This window comes from Misgurnus anguillicaudatus, chromosome 11, assembly GCF_027580225.2.
Source record: "Misgurnus anguillicaudatus chromosome 11, ASM2758022v2, whole genome shotgun sequence".
Classification (NCBI taxonomy): Eukaryota; Metazoa; Chordata; class Actinopteri; order Cypriniformes; family Cobitidae; genus Misgurnus; species Misgurnus anguillicaudatus.
Window position 1 is genome coordinate 12,941,555 of NC_073347.2, and position 25,949 is coordinate 12,967,503.

Below are 25,949 nucleotides of genomic sequence, written 5' to 3' on the forward strand. Positions count from 1 at the left end.
TTAAAAGTTATTTAAATGAAATGCTGCTATTTTTATTTCACCATAGTTTATCGTGTCAACACATAAACATTAAAATACGACTAAATGACTTTTTCTGTTCTAACTATCTTCTACAAGCAAACTTAGCCTATAGTTTATGCAGGCAACCAAAACGCAACATTCCTGCTATTAACTACACGCCTTAACTATTTTAATTTATTAACTACATAACATAATGTAGGCCTGTATACTGTAACAATATAAACAATTGTATGCGCAATATCACAAGACATGCGGCGTATTTTTTAATTCCATTTTTAACCCTATGCGAAACAAATTGCGTAAAATACATTTTCATTTAATATTTTTCCCAGTACAATTAAACGAATATTATTTGTTTACCTATTCTTTTAAAATATTTATTTATTTACTTTGGTGGCGATGACAATTAAACCCGGACAGTCGTTTAATAATATCATATAAATTAATTAATAATACGAGTTTCACGAACTTACTAACCAATGACAGAAGATTAATTAATGATTATATTTACACTCCTGAAGCAGTTTATTAAAGATGCACAACTTCACCCGCCCATGGATGTCATACACGTGGAGCAACTCGACTATGTTCTGGAGGGCCACACAAGCTTTAAACTGATGTAATGACGGTGAAAGAGAGCAATTTCCATTTTTACCCACATCATGGTGGCTGTGAGGAGGTCCCCGATGGAAAGCCATTCATCATGTGCCCCTCCTCCCGGGGCTGTCATCAGAGGAGCTAGCAGGCACATGTGTGCATAAATTACCCTGCTCGCCTTCTTCCACTGCTCTTCACTGTGGCTAAGGAGTATAAAGAGGAACAGGACTCCACTGCCTGGTAGTAAAGCATGACTTACACCACTGATCAGCCCTGCAATGAGCATGTTTATAAGGGTGATAAATAAAGTGAATACCTTCCACAGAGCTCTCATGTAAGGTGCCGGGCAACCACAATCTGGAAAAGAGGACGCCTGGAATGCCAGATTAACCTGTGACAACAGAGGCTTGTTATAGGAGATGAATTTGAATCTTACAGCCTCATTTAAGAGGGAAAAACACTTCATAGATCAACAAAATGCATGCTGCATGACTTTGTAGAGTTGAAAATGTTAACCCTTAAGTAACTCCAAAGCATACTTAACATTTAAGTGTCACCAAGTTCATTCGATTTTTTCTATTCTTATTAGAACATTTATGTTTAACATACATTTGTCTTTATTAAATAATACTGGGCTGTGATGGTAAATATAAAGATTTTCTGGGTTATCTCTTTTTGACCAAGTAACCCAGCATTTTCTATAGTGCATTAGGGTCTCCGAGACAAAACATAAATGCAATGAATCTTTACAAGCTAAGGTTTTATGACTAGTGTACACACTACAGTGTATAGAAGTAAACTTCTTCCAGTTATTTACTTTGATTTGTTTTATTTTATTTTTCCACAGTGTGTTTTGCTGAGTTTTAATCTACCCCAACAGAAACTTCTATAAAAAGTCTACTCTGTGGTTAAAAAGAGAGATAAAGCTATAATGATTTCTGGCTACTGGGCTGTAATGGGAAATTAAATAGTTATTATATAGATATAATGGAATTATTTTGACATTATTATTATTATTATTATTATTACACATACAGCACTAGGGTCTCTGGTACCCCGAACACAAAGCATCTGAAGTGAATCTCAACAGACCATAAGGTTTAATAATTAGTCTTGAATGTTTTCATGTGTGCAGTGCACAACCACACCTCAGGTTTCAAGCCAGAGGTGCTAAAAAACTAATTGCATTGGTAGAGATGCATGGCTGATTTATGGACCGCGTTAGGGAGGCTGTGCCAAAGCGTGCTGACACACAAGGCCTTCCTGCTCTGAATCTACACCTTTAGTGGAGCTGCTATAAACCCTTTACTTTACCCTGGACTTTAGTAGACACCTGGATTGCCACCTCTGATTTGCACTTCACTCTCTTATTAAATAGCACAAAATTACTACTGACACCAATGTAATTACTAGGCGTGTGATAAAATAAACAGACACGCAAGACTGACATGGCAATCCTATGCTTTGAGCAACAGCTGTGTCAATATGCGAGTGCCACGCAAATGCTAAACTTCTAGACATAAGTCAGAGACAATTATCTCTCGCTCTCTCTCTCACGAGAGTGGATTGAGTTATGGGATTAGGATAATAACCCGAAATCCTTTTTTAGCTGCAATGCTTATCGTTACAATTTCTCATATGTGTTTTTCATAGCTTTAATAAAGTTTTGCAAATCTAGCAAGGAGACTATTGCATGCTGTTTAAACTAAACTTTCAAATAAACCTCTTCATCAAAAGGTGCTTTGCTACGACACGCAGCCACTATCTTAAACCATGATTTATTTTGACACGGGATGCGGAAATGACCACAGCTTTTGTGATCGCGGTAATGAAGCCATAAACCAAATAGCATGAAATGAAGCAGGAGTTTGGCGATTTAATCAGCTCATAAACAGATCCACTGCATCAAGCAAATGACGTTATTACCCATCTGAAGTAAATCTTGCTAATCTCCAGAGATAAAATCAACATCATCAATGGTCACGTGTCATATTCATCAATGCTAAATCGTCCCCGTTTGACAGATTAATCCCAGACGCCGCTTTCCAGAGAGAGAGAGGTAATGGAGAGCCTGGCAAACAATTCGCTCATTGAGCGCGGCAGGGTCCCAGTATCGCTCAGTGCTTACTCTCTCCCTCATTGATTTACAAATTCAAAGTGCTCATCAAGGTGAGACAGGCCCCGAGAAAAATGGCTTCCGTGACGGCTTGTCATTCAAAGGGCCAGAGACGCGAGCACCTTCTTGTGTTTTAAGTGCCTAATTGAGGTCATTTACAGGAGCGCTCGGGGCCCCGCTATCATATCTCAATGCCTGTTTCATTTGCACATTTTGAGGTTTTGACAAAGAATATTTTATGGAAATGAAGGCGTTCTCCTAGAATGCCTAATGGCTTTTTACGTAAAGAGCCCGGTGATGGTTTGAATGTCTGCCGATGATAAATAGCTGAAGAGATTGAGCTTATATTAGTGAGGCCTTACATTTAAAACGATCTGCCTCCGTGTCTTCGGCACGGTTGACCAAACGTCTACATGTCACACTAATTATTTGAGACCATGAATCTTTTACAAATGTCACGTTTAATCTTTCCATAATGTTATATGTAAAATAGCGCTCTTGGGTGTCATGTTAGTTACAGTGTTTTATTCATTACAGTAAAAAAGTGTATATGTCAATATGTGTCTTGTCTTACTTGGAAAGACAATATTTTATTACTTTGATAGGTATACATAATTTTTTTATCAGCATGTGTGTTTGCTGCGCTCTATAATAAATTTGTTACATTTATATAGCGCTTTTCTGCAGCACTCAAAGCGCTTAACATGTGAAAGGGGGATTCTTCTCAACCTCCAACAATGTGCAGCATCGACCCGGATGATGCGACGGCAGCCATATTGCGCAAGAACACCCACCACACACCAGCTTATAAGGGGAGAGGAGACCGAGTGATATCATAAATTCGTCTATGAGGGGTCAATGGGCAAGTTTGGGCAGGACGTGGGGGCACACCCCTACTTTTTTCCGACGAACATCCGGGGATTTTAACGACCACAGAGAGTCAGGACCTAGTTAATGTCTCATCTGAAGGAATCTAAAAATGGCTGGGTTATTTTTGACCAGACTCCATGCTGAAAAAAACAGCATACCAGCAAGACCAGCATATGTTGTGTTCTGGTGCTGGTTTGCTAGTGAACACCAGCTAAACCAGCATCAGCACCAGCATTAGCACCAGCTAAACCAGCACCAAACCAGCATTAGCACCAGCTAAACCAGCACCAAACCAGCATTAGCACCAGCATTAGCACCAGCATCCCATGCTGGTCATACCAGCATATGTTGTGTTTTGGTGCTGGTATGCTGGTGACCACCAGCTAAACCAGCATAGACCAACATAATTCCCATGCTGGTTTGATGCTGTTTTTTACAGCAGGGCTGTCCTCCAAAAATTACGACCTAATAGTTAGTTTGTGCAGGCACCATGATACAACGTCAAGAGACGTATAAGAGATTAGTGTCCTCTAGCGGCCAAAGCTTATACGACCTGTGCTTACGTTTTAAGGTTTTTTACATTATACGTCAGATTAGATGCATTTTATTTTCTGCATTTGTAAATGTAGAAATAGTTTCATAAACATTTATGGTTTTAAAGATATTTTGGAGCATCTAACTCCACCCTTAACTTACCTTAAACCCAACTGGTTCACAACCGAATAAAACACAACACTCAAGTATAGTCGCGGTATAGCATAAAAAAACCCAAAAAACAGTATAAAAGTATTACAAACAATTCGCGTTGCAAACCTTGCGAACTGAAGCCATACGATCACTTTATATGAAGAAATCCATAAATGCAAATGCAAATTCACAATCAAAGATGACGTATCATCGCTTCTTATGGCGGCAGTTTTGAATTAGTGTACACCAGATCTGATATATACAGGGAAGTGTGAACACTTTTGCTCTTTTCTTCATAAAAAAAACTATCGTTTTACCTCGATAAACTTGTAATATTTGAAGTACTTTGTAAAAAATAGTTGTGATGTATGCAGGGTTTTATACTGTATCATATAATAAACAAATGGGTACGTTATTTGCCATAAATGCCTGAATAGCAAACTGTGTATTATAAGTACCATTTATCCTGCCAGTTTAAATTGAAAATCAAAATTCTTCCCAGTCTTACAAAATGATGTAACTATAGTCATGTAATATTTTGATTCTTTTTCATGATACTGTGATGACTTTCCGCAGTTTTTCGTGATCGTATCACAAATTTTTGTGTATGTATCATTATCACGTATTGGTTACTCAACTGCTTTTTCCTATTTTCAAACCATTTTCGCTTCGGTTTGGGGTGAGATTTGGTGTTTGCATTAGGATATCACTTGAAGTATTGGTTAATACTATTTTTTCCTTACAGCTCCCCCATGTGGTTGAAAAGTGCAACAGTGCCTGGTATCAGACACTCTTCTGCAGGCAGAGGGGGGGCGGGGCTTTGTTTCCTACCCTCCACCGCCACTTTCAGAGTGTGCATGTAGCAGCTAGGAGGCTGCTTAGGTTGCAGCAACAGTACAATTTGTCCAGTTAAAAGTTGTTCTATCACTGAAATAATTTTAGAGATATTATTTAAAGGTAAAAAAACTACATAGTGTTGCTTTAATATTTTCTAAATTTTAAAACATTGTCGCCTGGCATTCGGGTTAGAGTTGAGTAACCAATACGTGACAATGACACATAAACAGAAATTCGTGATACGATCACGAACAGAAGCGGAAATTCGTGACAATATCATGAAAAAGAATCAAAAAATTACGTGACTATAGGTATGTAATTTCGTGTGACTTGGCTGGCAAAATTATAACCCCAAAATATAATTTCATACCCTAATATATAAAGTTTCACCCATTGCCTGTAGAAGTGCTAATTTAGTAAACACGTCTGTTGGTCGTATTCGAGGAAAGGTGCAGACAACCACATTGGTCGTATGAGTTGGAGGACTTGTTGTTTTTGACCCATGTTGGGTAAATATTGGACAGAACACACTGCTGGGTTAAACTAACCCAACTGCTGGGTTATTATAACCCATGGTTGCATAACAATAACCCAACATTGGGTCATTTTTATCCCAGGATTGGGTAGTTTTTAACCCAGCATGTGTTTTGTCCAATATTCACCCAAAATGGGTAAAAAATAACCTAGTCATTTTTAGAGTGTGGGTTCGAATTCACGACCTTTTGCGCTGCTAATGCAATGCTCTACCAGTAAGCTACTGTATACAGCAGCATGACAATATTCCTACCCTTTCCTAAACTTCAGTATAAACATGAATCTTTGTTTGTAAAAGATCCTCCCATGTGAACTGTAGAGGCACTCGAGAGGCAACCCAACCAGAAATGTTACAGCTCACTGAATTTGTTCTTTGCACTCGTGCACATTGTCATTCTCGGGAGCTGTTTTTTAAGCACACTTCTGATTATAATAAAATTACATGCCATGCTCTTCGCAGGGTTGTTAAAACGTGTGCGATGCGACGAAAGTTCATTTTCTTGAGCAGACGCTGAATAATATTAGCGAACGCATTTCCATTCAGGACGGATGCCATGACAGACCTAATGATGAACTGTCAACAGGCCTCGCTAGTGATGCTAATATCAGAGATGTTGTGAGAAATGATCTTTCTGATCCTCTTAGATATATGCAGAATAGATATCTGAATGTGTAAGACTAAAGTGATTTCTGACAGCTTTATCTGGCAGCGTTACATCGGTTATTAAACTCTAACAAACATTGGTATTTCTCCCACGGTTCAGATACAGAAAGTTGCCTCCTGACCTTAATCATAAGACACGGCTTCTGTATCCTAACATCGCACCTAATGAAAGTAAACAACCTCGGCAATATTTCTCATCTCGTTTCCATGGAGTCTGCCGATGATGCCCAGAAATATTTGAAGATGCTGGCCATGTTTGAGCGTTGTGTATCCAAACTAATGGATCTGACCAAGAGACAAATGGGTCCAGACACGCAGCAACACAGCCTCAGGAAATATGAACCTTCGCATCATTTTTATTGCTTTAATGCATTTTAGTGTTAACTGCAAAGTAGGAGCTTAAAATTACTCTCGGTCCTACTTTACTCTTGCCCTACAGACAAAGACGCCGCTTGATGAAAATAATGCGCGGGCCAAGCGGGTGTTTTGCATGAAAATAAAGCAATTACCTTTGTGAAGCAGCACTGTATGAGTAGAGGAAGACTTAGATTTGTTATTACTTATCCCATCTCTTGTAATATAATTGGCAGAGCTCTGTGTGTGCAACTAGGAAGAAAATCTTAATGCATTCTTCCCACAATGCAATGAAAAGCAGTTACAATGCTTCCTGAGGGGACAACATTATGCTTATTCAAAAGGTTCAACACGGTTGAGTATATTAGCGCATGAGTTGTGTTTTGTAGGGAATAAGAAAGTGACGCTTGATACATAACCTCACTTCAAGAAACATGAACGGTAATTCATCAAAAGCTAAAGATTTTTCAATTGCAATGTTATACTGTAGCAGACTCTAGCAAAAAGTCACTGTCATTCTCACACACAACCATATTAATAAGTAAATAAGCATTGCATACTTAAAATTACCCTCTCAATATCTTCATGACAGTTTATTTCTCCTGGCTGTCTGGGGGCAAACACCTGTGTCTCATCTTCAAGCAGTCTGCTTCGGACGGGCAGTGCGAAGCTTCTCCCTTCGGCTCCGACACATCTGGTGGACAATCACAACTCCAGCAGTGTCTTCATCCACACACATCCATCAGCCCACAGCCACATGCTCACATACACATATGTGCTGAAAGGTCATATGCCAAGAAGGTTTTAACAGGCTAGTCATTGTGTACGACTGTGACAAATCTTTGTGAAAATCCAGCTAAAGTCATTATTTTTATGATTTACTGTTTCAACATAAAATCATTCTATATAATGTAAAGAATATTTTATGAAAATATATCCTTGATATCTTTAAAGGGGACACTTCACAAGACTTTTATAAGATGTAAAAGAAATCTTTGGTGTCTCCAGAGTACATATGTGAAGTTCTAGCTCAGAATAGCATATAGATCATTTATTAAAGCATGTTAAAATTGCCACTTTGTTGGTGTGAGCAAAAATGTGCCGTTTTGGGTGTGTCCTTTAAAATGCAAATGAGCTGATATCTGCAGTAAATGGCAATGCCGTGGTTGGTTAGTGCAGATTAAGGGGTGATATTTTCCCTTTCTGACATCACAAGAGGAGCCAAATTTCAAAACATCTATTTTTTCACATGCTTGTGGAGAATGGTTTACTAAAACTTACTAGGTTGATCTTTTTCACATTTACTAGGTTGATAAAAGCCCTGTGGACCCAATTATAGCACTTAAACATGGAAAAAGTCAGATTTTCATGATATGTCCCCTTTAATATTGACTGAGTAAGGTCATGTTAAAGATTAAAATCAATATAAATCTAACTGAAATCAAACTTCGATGCTCCTAATCTCCTTATTAAGTATAGTTTTTTTATACGTGTACGCAAACGTACGTGCACGGTCGAATGCACAGCCTTGCAAAATAGAGTTTATTGTATGTGTAAATGCACAAATTGTACGACAAAATGCAATGCATCTCATGGGCTACATACAGTACTACATTCTCCTGTACGCACATACCATAGACACTACATATGGATGTAGTGTCCGTGATGTCACCCATTGGTTTGTGTTTTTTTAAGTTTAAAAGTAGGCGTTGCCTGCCGTCGCCATGTTGGTGCGCGTCACAGAGAATCACTCGCGGAAAACCGAAAATGGGTAAAGAGGCGGGACATGGGTGAAGCTGAGGTGGCTGGTTGCTGAAACCACGTCCGCCTAGCGCAAGTCTAGTGACACCAATGGCTGTTAAACTGTCACTCAAGCGGCCACGCCCTTAATTATGCAGAAGTTTAAGGCTTAATATAATTTAAACGAATGAGTTACAAAAAAATTCACCCCCCTCACAGTCGTCATGAAGGGCAAAATTAGCTATATAGACCAAAAACACTTTAGTACCAGGCTGTAAACACATTATTTTCTACTGTAAAGTTAGTCATTTTAAACATGGGAGTCTCTATGGGAATTGATTCCATTTTGGAGCCATCCTCTAGTGGCCAGTCGATGAACTGCAGTTTAAGTCACTTCTGTATTGGCTTCATCAGAGAGATCGGAAGGTTGCCCCTCGGGGCATACGCGACCTACGCATACAATGTTTCAAAAATCCGGCAGTGCGCGTACAGTACATGTACACTCTTCTGATGACGAGCGTCATGCACACTGTACACGGACCCCTGCAAACAGGTAAAAATTCAGCCTTTAGATTATGAGACTTTGGCCTGGATTTCACAGACAGGGTCACACTATTAGCACAATTTAGGTACTTTCTGTTTGCCTGCCAAATTGGAGTTACGTTTGAAAATCAAAATGTTTGAAATTACCAGTCTGATCTCCCAAGAATTAGTACTTCACTAGTTCGCCTGCACATTCAGGTCTTAATGATTAATGGTAAACGAACTTGGCTTGCTGAACCTTAAGAGAGAGCGAACCTGAGGCTGGGGTTCGAGCCCCAAGTTCAACCTCCTGCAACAGAACTGCAAAGAGGAAGAAAGAGAGCAGTGAAGGAGGAGATGGGGAGGAGGAGGGATGCCGGAAAAAATTGCAGCTGGATGCGAAGGCCTGAAGGATGCCTTATATGATGATGATGATGGAAAGGCCTAAATGTTTAGGCTCCTCCCGAACCTACGTTTAGTTACGAGTTGGCTAATTCGTATGGTTTCCAACGCCACGAGTCTAAATCATACAAAATCATACAAAACAATAATGAAACCGCACCCTTAACGCTCAGTTGCTAAAGCAAAACGTACGAATGTGGTGGTATGAATTAGCCACCTCGTAAAATATTTACAAATTGCCATGAGATTGACCTGGATATTACATTTGAAGATTCCAGTTACACATTTACAGATTAATGTCCAGCAACTCTGCAAACTGCACATAACGGCGGCCCTTTAATCTCTAAATATTGCTGCTTTGTATCCTTGGAGCGCTTGAAAAATTACCTGAAGGGAGTACACGATATCTGCCCTCCATACATCATACACACGTCTCCCTCACAGGGGGAGGCGGATGAGCCTCCACCTGCTATGGTCTCCTTGACCCCGATCACCTCACGTACTTCAGCGTGGCCGAGCACTGAAACTCAGCGGATGTCTGCGTACCATGACCTCCCACAGATAACTGCTGGCTCTCTGAAGAGTACAGCCACAATTCATAGCCACTTCATGCAGCTGCATGCCATATGGAGCTTGGTCTGGTAACTTCTAATGCCTGTTCTATATGTGGGCTTATAAGCAATAAAAAATAATGCATTATGTGTGGTTTAAGTTATATATTTTGATTAAACTTTTGATTTTGATAAAAGAGAGAATTAAATATGCAATATTGAAACGCAGGAGAATAATTGCTCCTTCTATAGGCAATGTCAGATTTCTTTAGGATCCATTGTGGGTTATCAAACAGTATATGCAATCTAATAAACATAAGGAAAGAAGAAATATATATATGTATTTGTTAATTCAAGCGTCATGAATCATTTTAATCTAGTTAGATAGTGTGCTTTTTTACAATTTTAAATCGCGTCAATCTTACATCATACATCTAGAGTAATTATTTCGCATTTGCAGTGGCACAGATTTGAAAAATGTCCAAAGACAAATTCCTATTTTGACAAGCATCACATTTCCCCTATGGGTGGGTGGAAGAGATTGATGGGCTGTCAGTCAAATGGAGCGAATGATGGCAGGTTGTCATGTTGAGGCGTTGACATGGTACGGGAATAAATCAGAGCAAATTATAAATGTAATATTTGAACACTGGCGATAAGAGAGAATAATATTCGCGCGGTGTAATGTTTGGTTCTCTCGCTTATAATTTAATATTTAATTTAATGCAAATTTAATGAGACCTCTCCTGTGTTAATGTCACATATATTCTGTCTGAGCTTTACTCTTCATCTTCTCTAAGCGAAACAGATTTCTCTTTAAGGTGCACTCTTAAGTTTTATTCCTACAAAGCCAAAAAGTACAATGACATTTGTAGCTTGTGATTCGATCCAAGGCAACATGAAGCATGCCAATAACCTTCAGCAGAGAAAGCATCCATTGAGAGCATTGCGAGGATGATTATTCATAATTATTAACGCATGACAGAACAGTAAAGTACAGACGGGGTTTAGCTGCTCTCTGGCTGAATGTTAACAGTGTGTATGCTTGTTCTGTATACATGTTGCACTAAATATAAGTGATGGATTGGACAAGCTCTTTAATTTGCTACATTCCACTAAATAATTTACTAGTATGTGATTTTCCAGAAGCATGAATGTTTTCTGTTGAGTGTATTGGGTGTTAAAGTGTCCTGGAGGCAGGGCCAGGGTTCAGAGGTGGACTTCAGATGTGATTAATAATCTGCAGCGCACCTCATAAACACAGTATGCATCGCAAATTACAAAGATGGGATCAGACACATGTGCCAGATTTTTTGCAGAGATGCAAAGGTAATAAAATACAGTATGTCTTGACTACAGGAATATAAACATACACACACATCTTTTAATATTCGATGCATGATTTACCTTCAGCATCACAAGAGAGCGGTATGATGAAATATTAATAGGACTGTTATTTCTGAAAGTTTTAGTTTTTTTGTCAAAACACCAGTTCCAAAGAAAATCCACTAGGACTCTTTAGCTTATACAGTAAATAAAGCCATATTATATTATTCATTAAGAATTCATTTATATTCTACTTTACAGGCATTGGCAATCAAATGTTGTGTCATATGGCATATATTCAGAGCTAATATTTAACCTTGCAACTAGGCCTTCTGGTAACAGCGAAAAGTGAATCACCAGGTGATCATAAACACATTAGTCAGTGGAAAAGCACACCTGCTAAACTGCTCTGTATGGCTGCTGGGACGACCCTTTCATGTTTTTTTCTCATCACACTGTCATAAGCAGATTTGTTTTTTAAAGCCTAGCTAAAATGTCATGTTGCTTTACTAGTGTTGCTCAAACTCTATCCAGATACATTTATAATTCTGAATAGCCTTCACAGAGAAAAAATATGAATACACTTACTGTGTCGTGTTTTCGGCTCACACTCAACTGTACTTTAAGTAACACCCGGAACATATTCACAACATCACAATGAAAAGAGTATTTGAAAGAAATACATGAAGAGTTTAGATGCAAAACCCTCTAAGTGCGTCTGACATGTTTTCTTGTAAATATGTATTTTTATCAGGCTCTTATGTTTAGGTTCAGTAATTTCACATTAATGGCAATGAAAAGGTTATTAGTCAGTAATTGAAATGTCATATTTTTACTAATATCACTTTAGTCATTTCATTGGTATTTAATAAAGTGACTGTTCTTTGCTGCAAAACCCTCTAAGTGCATGCAAGCTTATTTGGGCAAAAAAACTCCACTTCTATACAAGGTGTTATCCTTGAATCCACTTTGTTGGATAAGACGTAGTAAACCAGTCCTTCCAGAAAAATGCTACGTTTTTTGTGATTGTTGCGGGCAAAAATCCTTAATCTTGTGGCACGTTTTCTTAAAAAAATGCGATGGAATATGCGAGATATTTTTGCAATTTTATGCGATTAAATTGCAGGAACTTGCAAAAATTGCGGGAACTTGCAAAAATTGCGGGAACTTGCAAAAATTGTGGGAACTTGCAAAAATTGCGGGAACTTGCAAAAATTGTGGGAACTTGCAAAAATTGCGGGAACTTGCAAAAATTGCGGTTGGGGTTTGCAGCTTTTTAATGATGTTCACGTCGCGTAACTACGTCACTTCATAACGTTTCCATAGCAACATGGGGACATGGCTGCGCTTTCTGCTTAGATTTATGTGACTTTTTGCTATGAAAATGCGGGGATTATGAAATCATGCAAGCCCCGCATATTTTGCGCGCGGAAATCTGCAATTTATGATACGAATGTGCGGCGTATTTGATAAATATGCAGACTTTGGCTGATTATGCATTGAATCATGCGATCACATAATCGTGTTTTTCTGGAGGGACTGGTAAACAGTGGCAAAATCACTAAATATGCAACTAGAAACGTTGTAAATGATTTGAAATCAAAATTCAAAATGTAAAAATTAAATTACATTCAGGTCAAAGTACTTACAAGGGACCCAAGTTTGAAAGGGATGTGGCGTTTTTTAGAGGATTTTGCCAACAAAGCAGTATTTCTGAATGGCCTGAGGCTGGGATTAAAAAATGTTGTTGTATAGTCACGTAATTTTTTGATTATTTTTTCATGATATTATCACGAATTTCCACGTTTTTTGTGATCGTATAACGAATTCTGTTTTCGTGTGATTATCACGTATTGGTTACTCAACTGTTTTGTCCTATTTTCTTACTATTGGCGCTTTGGTTTAGGGTTAGATTTACATATAATGACATCCCTACCCAAACCCAACTCTAACCATAACGCCAGGCGACATATAAAAAATATATCAGAAAAAAATTGTATAATCCAATATATAAAGTGACATTCTAATGCAAGCACCAAATCTAACCCTAAACCGAAGTGACAATGGTTTAAAAATAGAAAAAAGCAGTTGAGTAACCAATACGTGATAATCACACAAAAACCAGAATTTGTTATACGATCAAGGAAATTACGTGACTATATCACAAAACCTCGTGAGACTGGGTAGATTTGATCAACACATAATATGTGCTGAGATATCATTTTGACGGAGGTGGCGTTTAGTGGCTTTTGCATCTGAGCTTTTTACATATAGAAAAAATTTTTTTAATAGTTTTTGTGTGTGCATTAAAGATAAGCAGTGAAATGTGTACTAAAGTCTGAAACCAAAAATATTCATTCTATATTTTAAATGTTACAGCACAAATCTATCTACAGCAAAACATTTTTTTTAATCCAATGCAAAGATAGTTTAGCGGCCAACATTTTCCAAATAGTTTTAGCTTGTAAACATTAACTTACACAGTGATCATAACCGATTTTGTCAAGATGTAAACACATGCTACCAATTTGTTTCATTTTGTATATAAACTTCTCAGTGGATAACACCCCTTCCACATTCCTGAACACTCAACCGGCTACCACATTAAGCAGCAGCAGCACGACTGCGTGGACAAAACCTGAAAACACAGTCGTATTGCACGCTTAATAAATACAGCACCAGAGCTGGTTAATTGCAGCTCCCAAAGTTATGTTTAAGCCTACTAACCGTTCACCCTTTCAAATGAAATGGAGCCGATAAGGGAATTTTTGGCTATGAGTGCAGCATTTACAAGCAGTCATGCTGGGAGACAGTGTTGTTAATCGTCCTTCATGCACAGTGCACCAGATGCTCACCAAATACTTCAGACACCAATCAAATTCTTCTGAGGAAGACATTAGATCATCTAACATAATCCAGCTACTTGTCTATTTTTTATAAAGTATGACACTTCACATGAATGGATAGGTTTACACTATGCAATGTGTAGTGAGAAAAGTATTGTTAAAAGTTTAATAATTTCAAAATTTTACAAATATTTTCTTATACAGTACTTGTCACTCTTTTAAACATAAAATCTTATTAAAATATTAGGTATAACTTTACAATAAGGTTGTATTTGTTAATGCATTAGCTAACAGGAAGTAACAATAAACAATACTTTTACAGTATATATTTATTGTATCTCATGTTCATTTCAGCATTTCTAATTCACTTTTTAAAAAGTTGTTTCTTTTACATTAGTTAATGCACAATAAACTAACATAACCAATTGTATTGACATAATAAATAGGGATACACAATATATCGGCCAACATATCGTTATCGGCCGATAACTGCTTATTTTTAATATTATCGGTTATCGGTCTGATAACAAAATTAGGCCGATAAATGAAAGCTGATAAATTATGGATTATTTTGGTTTGTTGAACCACTTCACTTGCTCATTGCTGGCCATGTGGAGTTTTGATTGGTGCTTTCTGTGACATAGCACGAAGATGACAAATGTTGCGGGCTTAAGAAGAGTATGCTAGTCTAGTGCAAAGACAAGATGTCCGCGGTCTGGGAGTTTTTTATTGTGAAATTAATATGAATATTTATCGGCCTATATATATATATCGGTTATCGGCCCCCAAATATAAAGACTTATCGGTTATCGGTATCGGCCAAATTTCCATATCGGTGCATCCCTAATAATAAAGATGAATAAATACTGAAAAACTAAACTGCTTATTGTTAGTTCAAGTTAGCTAATGCATTTACAAATGCTAAGAGTAACAAATACAACCTTATTGTTCAAGTTTTTAAAATGTTAATCATTAATAAATATAGAATCCACTCTTTCATAAATTCTATCTGAAGTTTAGTTTAAAATGATAGTTTATAAAAAAAATCTGCTATAATTTACTTACTTTTATCTTTGCACATAAAGCATAATGTTAGTGACTGATCGTCCATCCCTGTACAAATTGTTAATTTTAATTCATGTTCATTTAATAACACACTTATAAAATCAAACATTGTGACTATTAATTAATACACCATGAATTAACATTACAAACTATAATGTTCCTTGTTTGCTCATATTACTTAATGCATTTACTATTGTTTACTAACACAAACTTATTGTAAAGAGTTACCAATTTTTTTATTTCACTGCAATTCTTTATAAAGTCTCTTTGTGTTTGAAATGACACTCGGGTAAGTAAATGATAGGAGGATTGTAATGCTTGTACGTGTACGGCAGGGTGCTGGCGTTACTCTGGCATAAATCTGTTTCTGCCACCACATGTTCTGTTGTAACTGTGATGTATAACCGCGCCACTGCATGCTAGAATACATTAACACTATGAATTACAAGCACCCAGTCCCACTAAACAAGTTACCAGTGTTTTCTCATGTAGCACATTTAGTCAGACTTAATAATATGACTACCCTTGATGAAGTTATCAAAAACAAATCTTTCCGCTCATTTGTCACCGGGTCACATGCAGACAGGAATGAGGTAAACTTGCATTACACCGGCTCATTTCAAGGTCGTAGCCAAAGGGTGCAATACATTTTAAATGATATGCAAACTATGGCAATGATGCATGTCTTTCATGTGTCCTGTTAAACGCTTTGTGCAAACAATACTAGTCCACCGCTATGCATTGAAAAATCATAATTTAGTGGAATACAGCTTTAATGTGCTAATTCCAATAATATTCGAATATCTTGGCTCCTAACCATGGAATGTTATTTGCACAAGCATCTGACCCAGACTTTTGGCTCCCCGCAGTCCACAAATGCGAAACTTTGTTTTTCACCGAGAACGGTTCAGGAAAATCGCTTTCGTGATTTAATTGCGCTCGCTTTCAAAAAGAGGATTTACTGAGTATTGGATCCCAGGTTATTGGACGTTCGATGACAGCGAAAGAAAAACTGAGAATTTATTGTCTGCTTTTACAGCCAGATTTCTGAAATAATTGTTCTGGGACAAGACGGTAAGTTAGTGGTTATAAACCTGTCCTCCATATAAATTACCTAATCAAGAAATCCCGCCGGTTATATAAATTGCGGCAGTCATTCGTCTTTAATGGCCTGTATGTGCATATAAACCCACAACGATGGTCATATACTTCAGTGGAAAGAGGGCCCGCATCACTGTTTACAGAATTCAGGGGAAATGGATGACTCCTCGCATGCTCAATCAACTGTGAAATGTGCATTTAATCATCCTGAGAAAGCCCCTTGGTTTGTTTGTGTTGCAGCAGGGATTTACATTTCCAAACATCCCTCATATTAATCATTACTTCATCACTTCCCCTGTGAGACAAGGTGAATAAACTCCTTAGTGTGCCAGGCCTGAATGTGTGCTTAATCACACCCAGAAAGTGGGGGAAAAAAACTACTTTTTACTCACTGAACACTATACAGTACATTATATGGACATGGGTCACCCAATGTGTTTTCGTAATGCCTTCTTTGTAAAATGGCTTTATTTCTAATAGACATTTGAATGCAAGAAGGTCCACTCTCTCTCTCTCACTTCCCAAAAGACAAATGATGAATGATGTTTGAAAGAGAAACCCATGAAGTGAAAGGCAGGCAGCACGGGCAAAACCTGTGTGGGGAACACATTTCCACGCCGAAACTTCTTTTAAAGTAATATTAAAACGACAAGACAAAACCGAGCGATCTTTTACTAAGTGACACCTGCCCCACAACGCCTCTGACACGGAGTTTGAAATTTCACACCGCAATGAGATCTTGAGCGATTTCCTCAGGCGAATCTCCTTTACATATTCTAGCTTATTATACTGATATGCAGAACATTTTGCCATCAACAATGAATCTCTCATTGCAAGAGTGTGAAGTATAACTTTATCACCACGAATGAAGAACATGTTACATTTGCCACTTTAAACAAGATTAATGGGTCACTCAAGCATTTACATTCTCATACATTTTTATGACTGCACTATGAAGTGAGCTTGATATATCTGTAACAAGATAAATGATTGCCAGAGAGATTTGGCAGCTCTGACTTCAAACAATCTTTCATTGGATGCCACTTCCTTACCTCACCGAGGCTTTGAAGTGCATTAACACCACATGCAGTTGGCACAAAGGTATTTGACGTGTGCTTTAGCGGTACTCGATGTACACTTTAACCCCAGAACGACATTACTCGTGTATTTCAGCTCTGATTGGCAATTACATTCTTAGTGTACCCGCAGGAGCGTTTATTTTCCATTTCGGCCCTCTCGGTCACAAAGTAAATTGCCAAAGTCTACATTTATGCACATGCATAAAAATCAGCTGAAAGGTTTTTTCTGCGGTTGCCAGATTTTTCTTTTCCTTCCTTTTCTGACAATGAAACATACATTTGGCCCTACGTCTCGGCTGAGAGAGGAAACAGAGTTAGTGGCAGGAAATATTCCTGTCACCGAATGATCGGGAATGGCAAATGGAGACGTAGGAACATTCGGAACGACAGGCCTGGGCAGGCCTGCCTCTCTCTCTTAATAGATTTACAACTCGCGCTGGAGAAATTTCCAGCCAACGAATTTATCTACAGCAGACAGGTAGACGGACGCTTTTACCCAAGATTAAAAATGTGCACGTCAGGAGTTTATGGGATGGATTGGACCTCAACGCTATAATAAACAAGGTGAACCCTAAAACTTTGGGTCAACCAGAGGGATGGCTGTCAGTCTGTTCGTTGAATGCCTGGAGAAGATGATGAATTAAAGTTACATTTCCACCTCATCTCCTTTCCTAAATATATACAACGCGAGAGCAGGAGAAAGTTGGGCACGAGAGCAGGAAAGGCTGAGGAACGACTTGGGATCTGGCAGGATCGCTGCGCAGCATCACAGAGCTTTGGCCGGCTGTGTGACGTGACATTTCGCATCGAGACAAATGCGCCCGAGAGTGTGCGCATGTGTGTAAGCTTTGTTTAAGGGGTGAAGTCATCTTTTGTCGAGTGAGGTTTAGGGAAAGACCAACAGGGAGCTGAACAGTGGGCTCTTGTCTGTCAGCTCCATGACAAGCCCTTTCATTTCCAGCCTAATGGCCAAGAAAGCCAACGCCAGGCCACGCTCGAACCCTTCATGGAAAACAAAACTTTTGTTTCCAAATGTCTTGGAGCGGGCTGACTGCTCTACGCTAGTATGATTAATGACTCGCAGCCACATTGTGTGGAAGCGGCTAATTAACTGCAGACTGATTAAAGACATGTAAACTTTTGCTGATAACCTGCATTTTCTCTCTCGTTCTCCTTCCCACAATCCCCCTCTCTCTTTCGCTCTCTCTCTTGCACAAACTTGGCATGTGGAAGTGCTTACTGCCAAAATTGTAAGAAACAGACCAAAGTTGAGTATGATGAATGGCGTCTCCAACAGGCGTATACAGACTCTAATTTAGAACTATTTAGTGTATGACATATTGGCACGGCGCTCCTGCTTTCACTCTACTTATGTTCTTGGTTTACTAGCCACATTTCACCACTGTTGTTTTAAATTTATACTTGCCACATTCACGAATGCTCCCGTGCTCTGGCAATCGATTATTTCCTTTCCATTGTTGTTTTAGATGCAGACATTAAACTTTTATGCTTTTGCACAGGTAGCAGTCAACCACCAAGCCTCCTTCAACCTCCAAACCTTCAAGACAAAAGAGTGCAGGGCACATTCTGACATTGCCAGGACAGGGCGATTCTAAATATGTTATCATGCAATGCTAGTTAGTGCCAAGGCATGACAGAGCCACATTCATCAGGTCCAAATGTCCAGAGGACTCTCAGGAATCCAGACTCCTGTCTGAGAGCCCCAATGAAGAGGCTGTTTTGCTAACTCAGACTGATGGAGCGGAGACTAATGGACTGCCAGCATCAATCCAGCCATGCCATGCTTCTGACGGCAAGTTCCAGCGCTGAATATATAATACGCTCCCATGGGGTGTCTTCGGCATAATAATTTGATGTCATAGACACAAATGAGACAATTGTTGACATACTGTAAGACATACAAGAGTTGTGGAATAACATAATTCGGATAATTTGGCCGTGATAGAATATGATGGAAAATGTTTAACATCTGTGGCTTTTGATTGCAGACTTTGGTGTCTGAGCAAATCGCTGCACAGTTTGAGATCATAGCTGAGGTCTATTCTGAAACCCTAGATGAACGCAGAAGGGCGTGGGTTTGATTCCCACAGATACGGATAGATGCGTAGATTGAATGCAATGTAAGTAACACATTTGCAAAGTGCATAAGTAAGGGATAATGTATAGGCAGCAGTTTGTTATCGCAGAAATAAGCACAGACAGTGTGATCAGGACCCAGCGCAAAGCATGGCGATTTATAAGTAAGAAAAGAATAATATTAATTTAAAATATTTTATTTGCTCATTTTTAACAAATACAGAACTTCCATGAGGGAAACACGTTTACTTTGGGCTTTAAGATAAGACAATGTTCAAATGTCATGAACACACTATTTGTTCATTTGTATATATATATATATATATATATATATATATATTAGGGCTGTCAAAATTAACGCGTTAATAACGCGTTAACGCAAATTCATTTTAACGCCACTAATTTTTTTAACGGAGATTAACGCAACGCGCAATTTCTGTTTGACCCTTGGTCCAGCCCATAGTTGAATGAACAGAGACGCAGACAAATGTGACTCTCTCTAAATGAGTAAAAGGTTTTCATAGAAATAAGAACAATAAGCAAATCGTCTACCAAATCCAATGCTCTAAATGCTCGTTGGACATCTGATATGATCTTTATTTATACATCTGAGAGGTGTAACGTTACCGTCCTCCTAATGCTTAATCTAATACAAAGATGCGTCTCAATTCATTTTGGTTTCGCTTTTATGCATGACTTAGAAAATAGACTGCAGGACTTGCTTGATGTTAAAAGAGTCAGGAAGAGAGATAAAGTTCGGTACCTGATTAATTTTAAAGAGTTATAAAGAGCGACAAGACTCAAAAGAGATCCACTCATGCTGACAGACTGATATATGAAGCGCGTGCACACCGACGCGCGAGTGCGCGACCCGGATATATAGACATCTACACAAAATTACAGTTTTACAAATATCTGTTTTGATAAGAATTCACGCAGGTAGGCTCTATAATCTGTTATGTTTTAAGTAAATGTTTGGTTAACCGTTGGGTAAAACTATCTGATGTGTAACATTATATTAGATCACTTAGATTTTAAGCAGTCTGTCTCAATGTCAATCAAACAAAAGGAAAAAAAAGTTGAACATACATTGATGATGTTTTTGCTTTGTGTGTGCTAAATCTATTAGTTTTACCAGTGATTTTAAGGTATTGATGTGGTAATATAATGTATGGATGTGGACATTTTTGTGGTAATTTGACTCTTTCAACTTCAAACACGTGTAGTTCTGTCATATTTTGTTATATTTCAACAAATCATGCATTGTTCTATGTTTTAATAGAGAATGTCAAAATATGAACAACTATTTTTTTTAAATTTGCTAATTCCGACTCAACTTGCCAGCACAGGTCACAAATGATGCACCAGCAAACAAAAATGGAGAAAGAAAAATCTTCTGAAAGGAAAATTCATATACAAAACAATGGCTGGTGATTCTGTTAAAATGTAAACAGGCTGTTGTTAACATACATTTGCATAAAGCATCTATATATGTATATATGATTAGAATATTAAAAACCTGAAAAGTGTTAAATTAGGGTAAATTTAGAATGGATAAAAATGTGCGATTAATTTGCGATTAATCGCAGTTAACTCATGAAATCATGCGATTAATCTAGATTAATTTTTTTAATCTATTGACAGCCCTAATATATATATATATATATATATATATATATATATATATATATATATATATATATATATATATATATATATATATTTATACAACAGTTCTTTCTGGTTCTCGAATCTGATTGGCTAAGAGGTATGCGATATTGTGCTGATATCGGCACTGTAACCGCTTCACCTTTCGTATCATTCCGCCACCTAGTGAATGGAGGTCCTAAGCAGGCTCATCTCTGAATGGAAAAACACAGACTCTCACTCTCCGTGTGTCTCATTAGTTTACTAGCTCATAAATCAGTCTGTCAAAGATCAGCGCTCTTGGATGTTACGTTAAAGTTAATGGGAGAAATGTCTTGTCACATCGTGTGGACGATTAACACTTGGAAAGAGGACTATAAACACTCGTTTTTTCTGGAGCTATATTTCTCATCAGAACGCGAAAACACCGTGAAACTGCAGGTAAGCACCGCAGCTTTTAAATGTGGACATTGATCATTTACTTAATCGTGACGTGACTATTAAAACATGTTATGAGATATCGCCACTGGTATATTTATAAGCAGCATGCAAAAACATCTCTCTGACACTTATAAAAAACCGTTTTATATAGTACTGACAAGAACAAAGTTTAATAATAATAATCGAGTGCTCGTATCACGTTAAGAATAAATGAGAAAGCAATAGTAACGTTATACAAGTATAGTTTTATTAACTTTTACCTCGCGCCAAAACAATAACCACACAAAAGACCCTAAATATGAATTAAAAAACAAGTAATAGTTTGATCATGACACCAAATACTGCTGATTTGATCTCATTTTGACGATCATAAACAAACAAGGCCAACATGAGAGCCAGGGTATCTCTGTCAGAAATGTAGCCCAGAGAGGGCGGTGGTCAGCGGGGCGAGTGAACACTGACGTCCGCTCATGCTTTGGCTCTCATTCGTACCGAATCTCACTAAGCAAACGTTCAAACAGGCGCAATCTTTACTAATCGACTGCAGATTTAAATATAATGCATATACATTCTCGACTGAACTAATCTTAAAACTACACTTTGTGACCACGAAACGGTAATATAAAGTAACGGCTTTTCCGTCCATTGAGTTGTTATGAGCTTCAAAGCAGCCGAAAGTTTTACCTGTCATTCTGGCCGCCCTCAAATCCGTGGCGGAAGAAGTAGGTCTCAAACAAAGAGGCTTTTAAAATAACTCCGTTGTTGTTTTCTAGTTTTCGTTTTTCAAACGTGTGCCGTCGAACTGTTGTATAAAAGCAATATCGCTCTCGGAGTCGTGTGATATAGCTCTATATCATCACGGCTGTGATTGCCTCCTAATCACAGCCGTGATGATATAGAGCTATATCACACTCCTACTCGAGCGATATTGCTTAAATATATATATATATATATATCATTTGTAAATATATTGCCAGATATGTTATTAACTGTTTCCACGCCATTGACGAGTTATCTCGTCTATTAAGAAAAAAACATCTGCATGAAAAAAACGTATTCCTTGTGAGTTTTTATGGTTATCTGTAATAGGGCATATACACTAAACGCGAGTTCAACAATTTGCGCGAGTAGATTAAATACAAAATCAATGCAAAGACGCAATCAGACGCGTCCTCGCGTGGGGCGATGTGAATGACACGCTATGGGAAACACACGCTATTCGCCTCAAACGCGTCTTCGCCCAAGTTAAAAATTCGCATGACACAAAGGGAAATTCCACAAGTAATCTAGAGCGAGTAACGCGATGCCCCGCGTTTGGTGTGTACGTAGCATAATACTTACCCTAAATATAAAAAACTGAAGCAAAAAATTATTTATTAATTTTACACTCTGTGTATGTTTTGACAGTCATTCTGAACAAAATTCCTTCACAAAAATGCAATTATTTCAGCTTTTTGCGAAAAAAAAAATTTCTGAAGAAAAAGACCTGTATTCAAGAGTTTATAAGCAGAAAAACAAATATAGATAGGATGAAAGTTTTTTCCTGTTTTGTTTGTTTGTTTGAAAGCAGAGGGTCTGTTCTTTTATTTGATATATTTGTATGTTTATATATTTTTAAAAGAAACATTTCCTCGAAGGCATTTTGTGAAACTTCTGTAAAAATCACAAAAAATGCTGGCGGGGAATGAGTAAAAAGACAACAGCAAATTAGCATTATTAATCCATGAACTTTCTACCGATGAATATTGCTACATGTAAAGTGCCATCAATGAATAAAGTGTTAGAAAAAAGAAACAATAACCCAAATCTTCCCTCCTACTATTTTTTACTATCGATGTGCGTGTGGTAACCGTGCCTTAGGGATTTAATCACCTAACCTTATTTCGACTAGATGAAGAATGGACGAAGAAATTCATTTGCGAAACTTTCCGTGCGGAAGACACACACACACACGCAGCTGAGCAGATAGAAAGAAAGCAGAGGTGTGGCGTGACAAGAGCTCTGACCGTTCCCTGAGGGTAAGTCACTATTGGAGGTCACATGATCAGCCCCATTTTATCACCCCTCCTTACCGCTCCTATAATTAGGTTGGTTAACATACTGCTGTGTATGCAGTCATCTTGACTGGTAACTTAATCAAGTTACTATTGAATTCTGCTCTCCTCTTCCCCGTGGTGACGGTTTTAGTTGTAGAGTTATAGCAGTGACCTATAGATAGAAATTAGCCATGGACATGAGTTTGTTCTTTTCACCGCTCCTGTGTGAAAATATTTAGCAAACTGTTGACAACAGTATGAAAAATAGAAGGAAACAAAATGTTCGACGCAAGTCCAAAACGTGAAATATGCACGGCGGCGGAGCATGCGTACCGTCGACTGACAGTCCATTAGGCATGATAGACATTTCACTTATCTAAGTCAAATATAACAGTCTAGTATTCATTAATATAAGGAGAAGGCCCTTGAATCAAACCTACCATCTGCTTAAAACGACAGAATAATCTACAACTCATGATTAGGTCTAAGGAGTGGAATTTCACTTTAATCTTTCTCAGGCCTGGAAATTTCCATCTGCACGGTACAGCACATCATTTTTCTTCAAGACAAATGTGCTGTTTTTCATGTTCCAAAATTAGATCAGAAGAGAACGATTAATCATGTCATGGCCTGGGAAAGGAAACAAAGATCTGATTTTTCTCCTTCTTTCTCTCCGCGGCTCCTTCCCTTCTGAATCGAGCCTCATGTTCGCTCCTTCTCGCTTTTTCTCCTGGCTCCACATCAAAGATAACATATATACGTAGCGCGTACGATTAATATGAAATTACGACGTGACTTCAATTAGCCGAGCCACCTCCTCCTTCCCTCCGCCGCGCCCCCTGGCACCTAGCGGCAGATGGTGGCCTGTTTGTTTGCGACACCATAACCAAATCTAAACTTGGGGAAGGAAGCCACCGGGGCTGCAAATTAGTGCGACCGCACAACTGTCAGGTGCTGGCCTCCATTGACAGTTGTAGCCCATTACGGGGACATTGATGTTTTCACGGTGTGACAAAAAGGAATCCTTTTTTTCGGGACCAGAAGAGCTGTCTGTCAGCTGGCTCTCAAGTCATAACAAATCACCAGCACTCAGCTGAAGTTGAACACTCACTGCGTCAGGGGAAGATAAATGACCCGCAGGCCTTTGAAGTGCTTTGGCAGTTCAGATGGGTCCGCGGCGCTGACAGAGAAATATACACAACAGCGCAACCAATAATGAGAACATTAAACATTCCTGCCTCCTGACAGGCTGACAAAAAAGCCCAACCTGACATCAATCATCTACAGAGGCATAACCTTGACAATTAGTCTCTTCTCTGATACTAAGCCTAACCCCGTACCTTCACCTGCTATGATCTCGCACTTCAAGGGTCCGAGGAGCACGGTGGACCAGATGAGATATGCTGTCCATTTTGTCTCAGAAAGGGAAAAGTTCAGAACAGTAAAGTGGTTATAGTGGGCGAACGCCCAACCCCCATTCAGACTGATTTTTACTTTAAAGAAAAACACCACCGTTTTTCAATATTTTACTATGTTCTTACCTCAAATTAGACAAATTAATACATACCTATCTTTATTCAATGCGTGCACTTAATCTTTGTACAGCGCGTTGTGAATGTGTTAGCATTTAACCTAGCCCCATTGATTCCTTAGTAAAAAATTATTCTATTGTAATACAGGTAGAACGAGAGACCTTTGACTGTAATGTCACAGGACTACTGTACCACGACACCATTGCGTCATGCACAGTACTTAAACTTGCCTTGGGCACCAGGGCTGCCAGTGTTGCATGACACCCCCAAAAGTGGGCGTTCAACTGGGCGCTTACATTCTACTGTACAAAGCTTTAAGTTGTATGGGATTGTCATCGTAGCCTTGAGTGTAATTAAAAATCTGATCTCCATAAGCTTTACATTTATCCTTATCCACCCGCCCCCCTTGTTTCCCTTTCTCCCGTGTCTCCAAGCAATAAGGAACGAGACAAATATAAAGTCATTAGCCTGAGAAAATATGAGGATGTTTGAACTCCAAAAACCATTGCGGTACCCTGCATACATTATAGATCTCTGAATATGGGCATTAATGATGCCCTTCAGGCGTTTTGGAACCGTATAAATATTTCCATTTGAGACGCCCTTCTAGTGGCAGAGGAGGAAGCAGCCCGGGCAGCAAAACACAATTTGTCAAGAGCTCTCATAACGCTGGTTAACAAGACTACATGACTCAAGCGAATAGCTCCTCTTAATCTGGCACTAAATCACATGTTTTCAATCCGAAGGAAGGTTCGGGAAAATGCAGTCATTCCTTATTGAGATGATGTTAGCATAACATGTCAAAGGCCCTAACAAACACTTTCATGCAACGCTGTTATCACAACCATTATGCATCTGCAGTAAGAAAAAAGGAGATAGGAAAA

General features: G+C 38.5%; 1 protein-coding gene across 4 annotated transcripts in view; it reads right to left on the bottom strand.

Annotated features, from left to right (window-relative positions):
• Positions 1-25,949, bottom strand: part of lrmda (leucine rich melanocyte differentiation associated) — a 479,502-nt gene that overhangs the window by 362,970 nt on the left and 90,583 nt on the right. For 2 of the 4 annotated variants that reach the window (XM_073873058.1, XM_073873057.1), the window contains one exon: positions 935-1,009. In XM_073873058.1, coding sequence (XP_073729159.1) covers positions 935-952 — 18 coding nt within the window. In that variant the 5' untranslated portion in view covers positions 953-1,009. Of the gene's footprint in view, positions 1-680; positions 856-934; positions 1,010-25,949 lie in introns of those variants that run through there. The other 2 variants (XM_073873055.1, XM_073873056.1) reach the window with 2 other exon arrangements.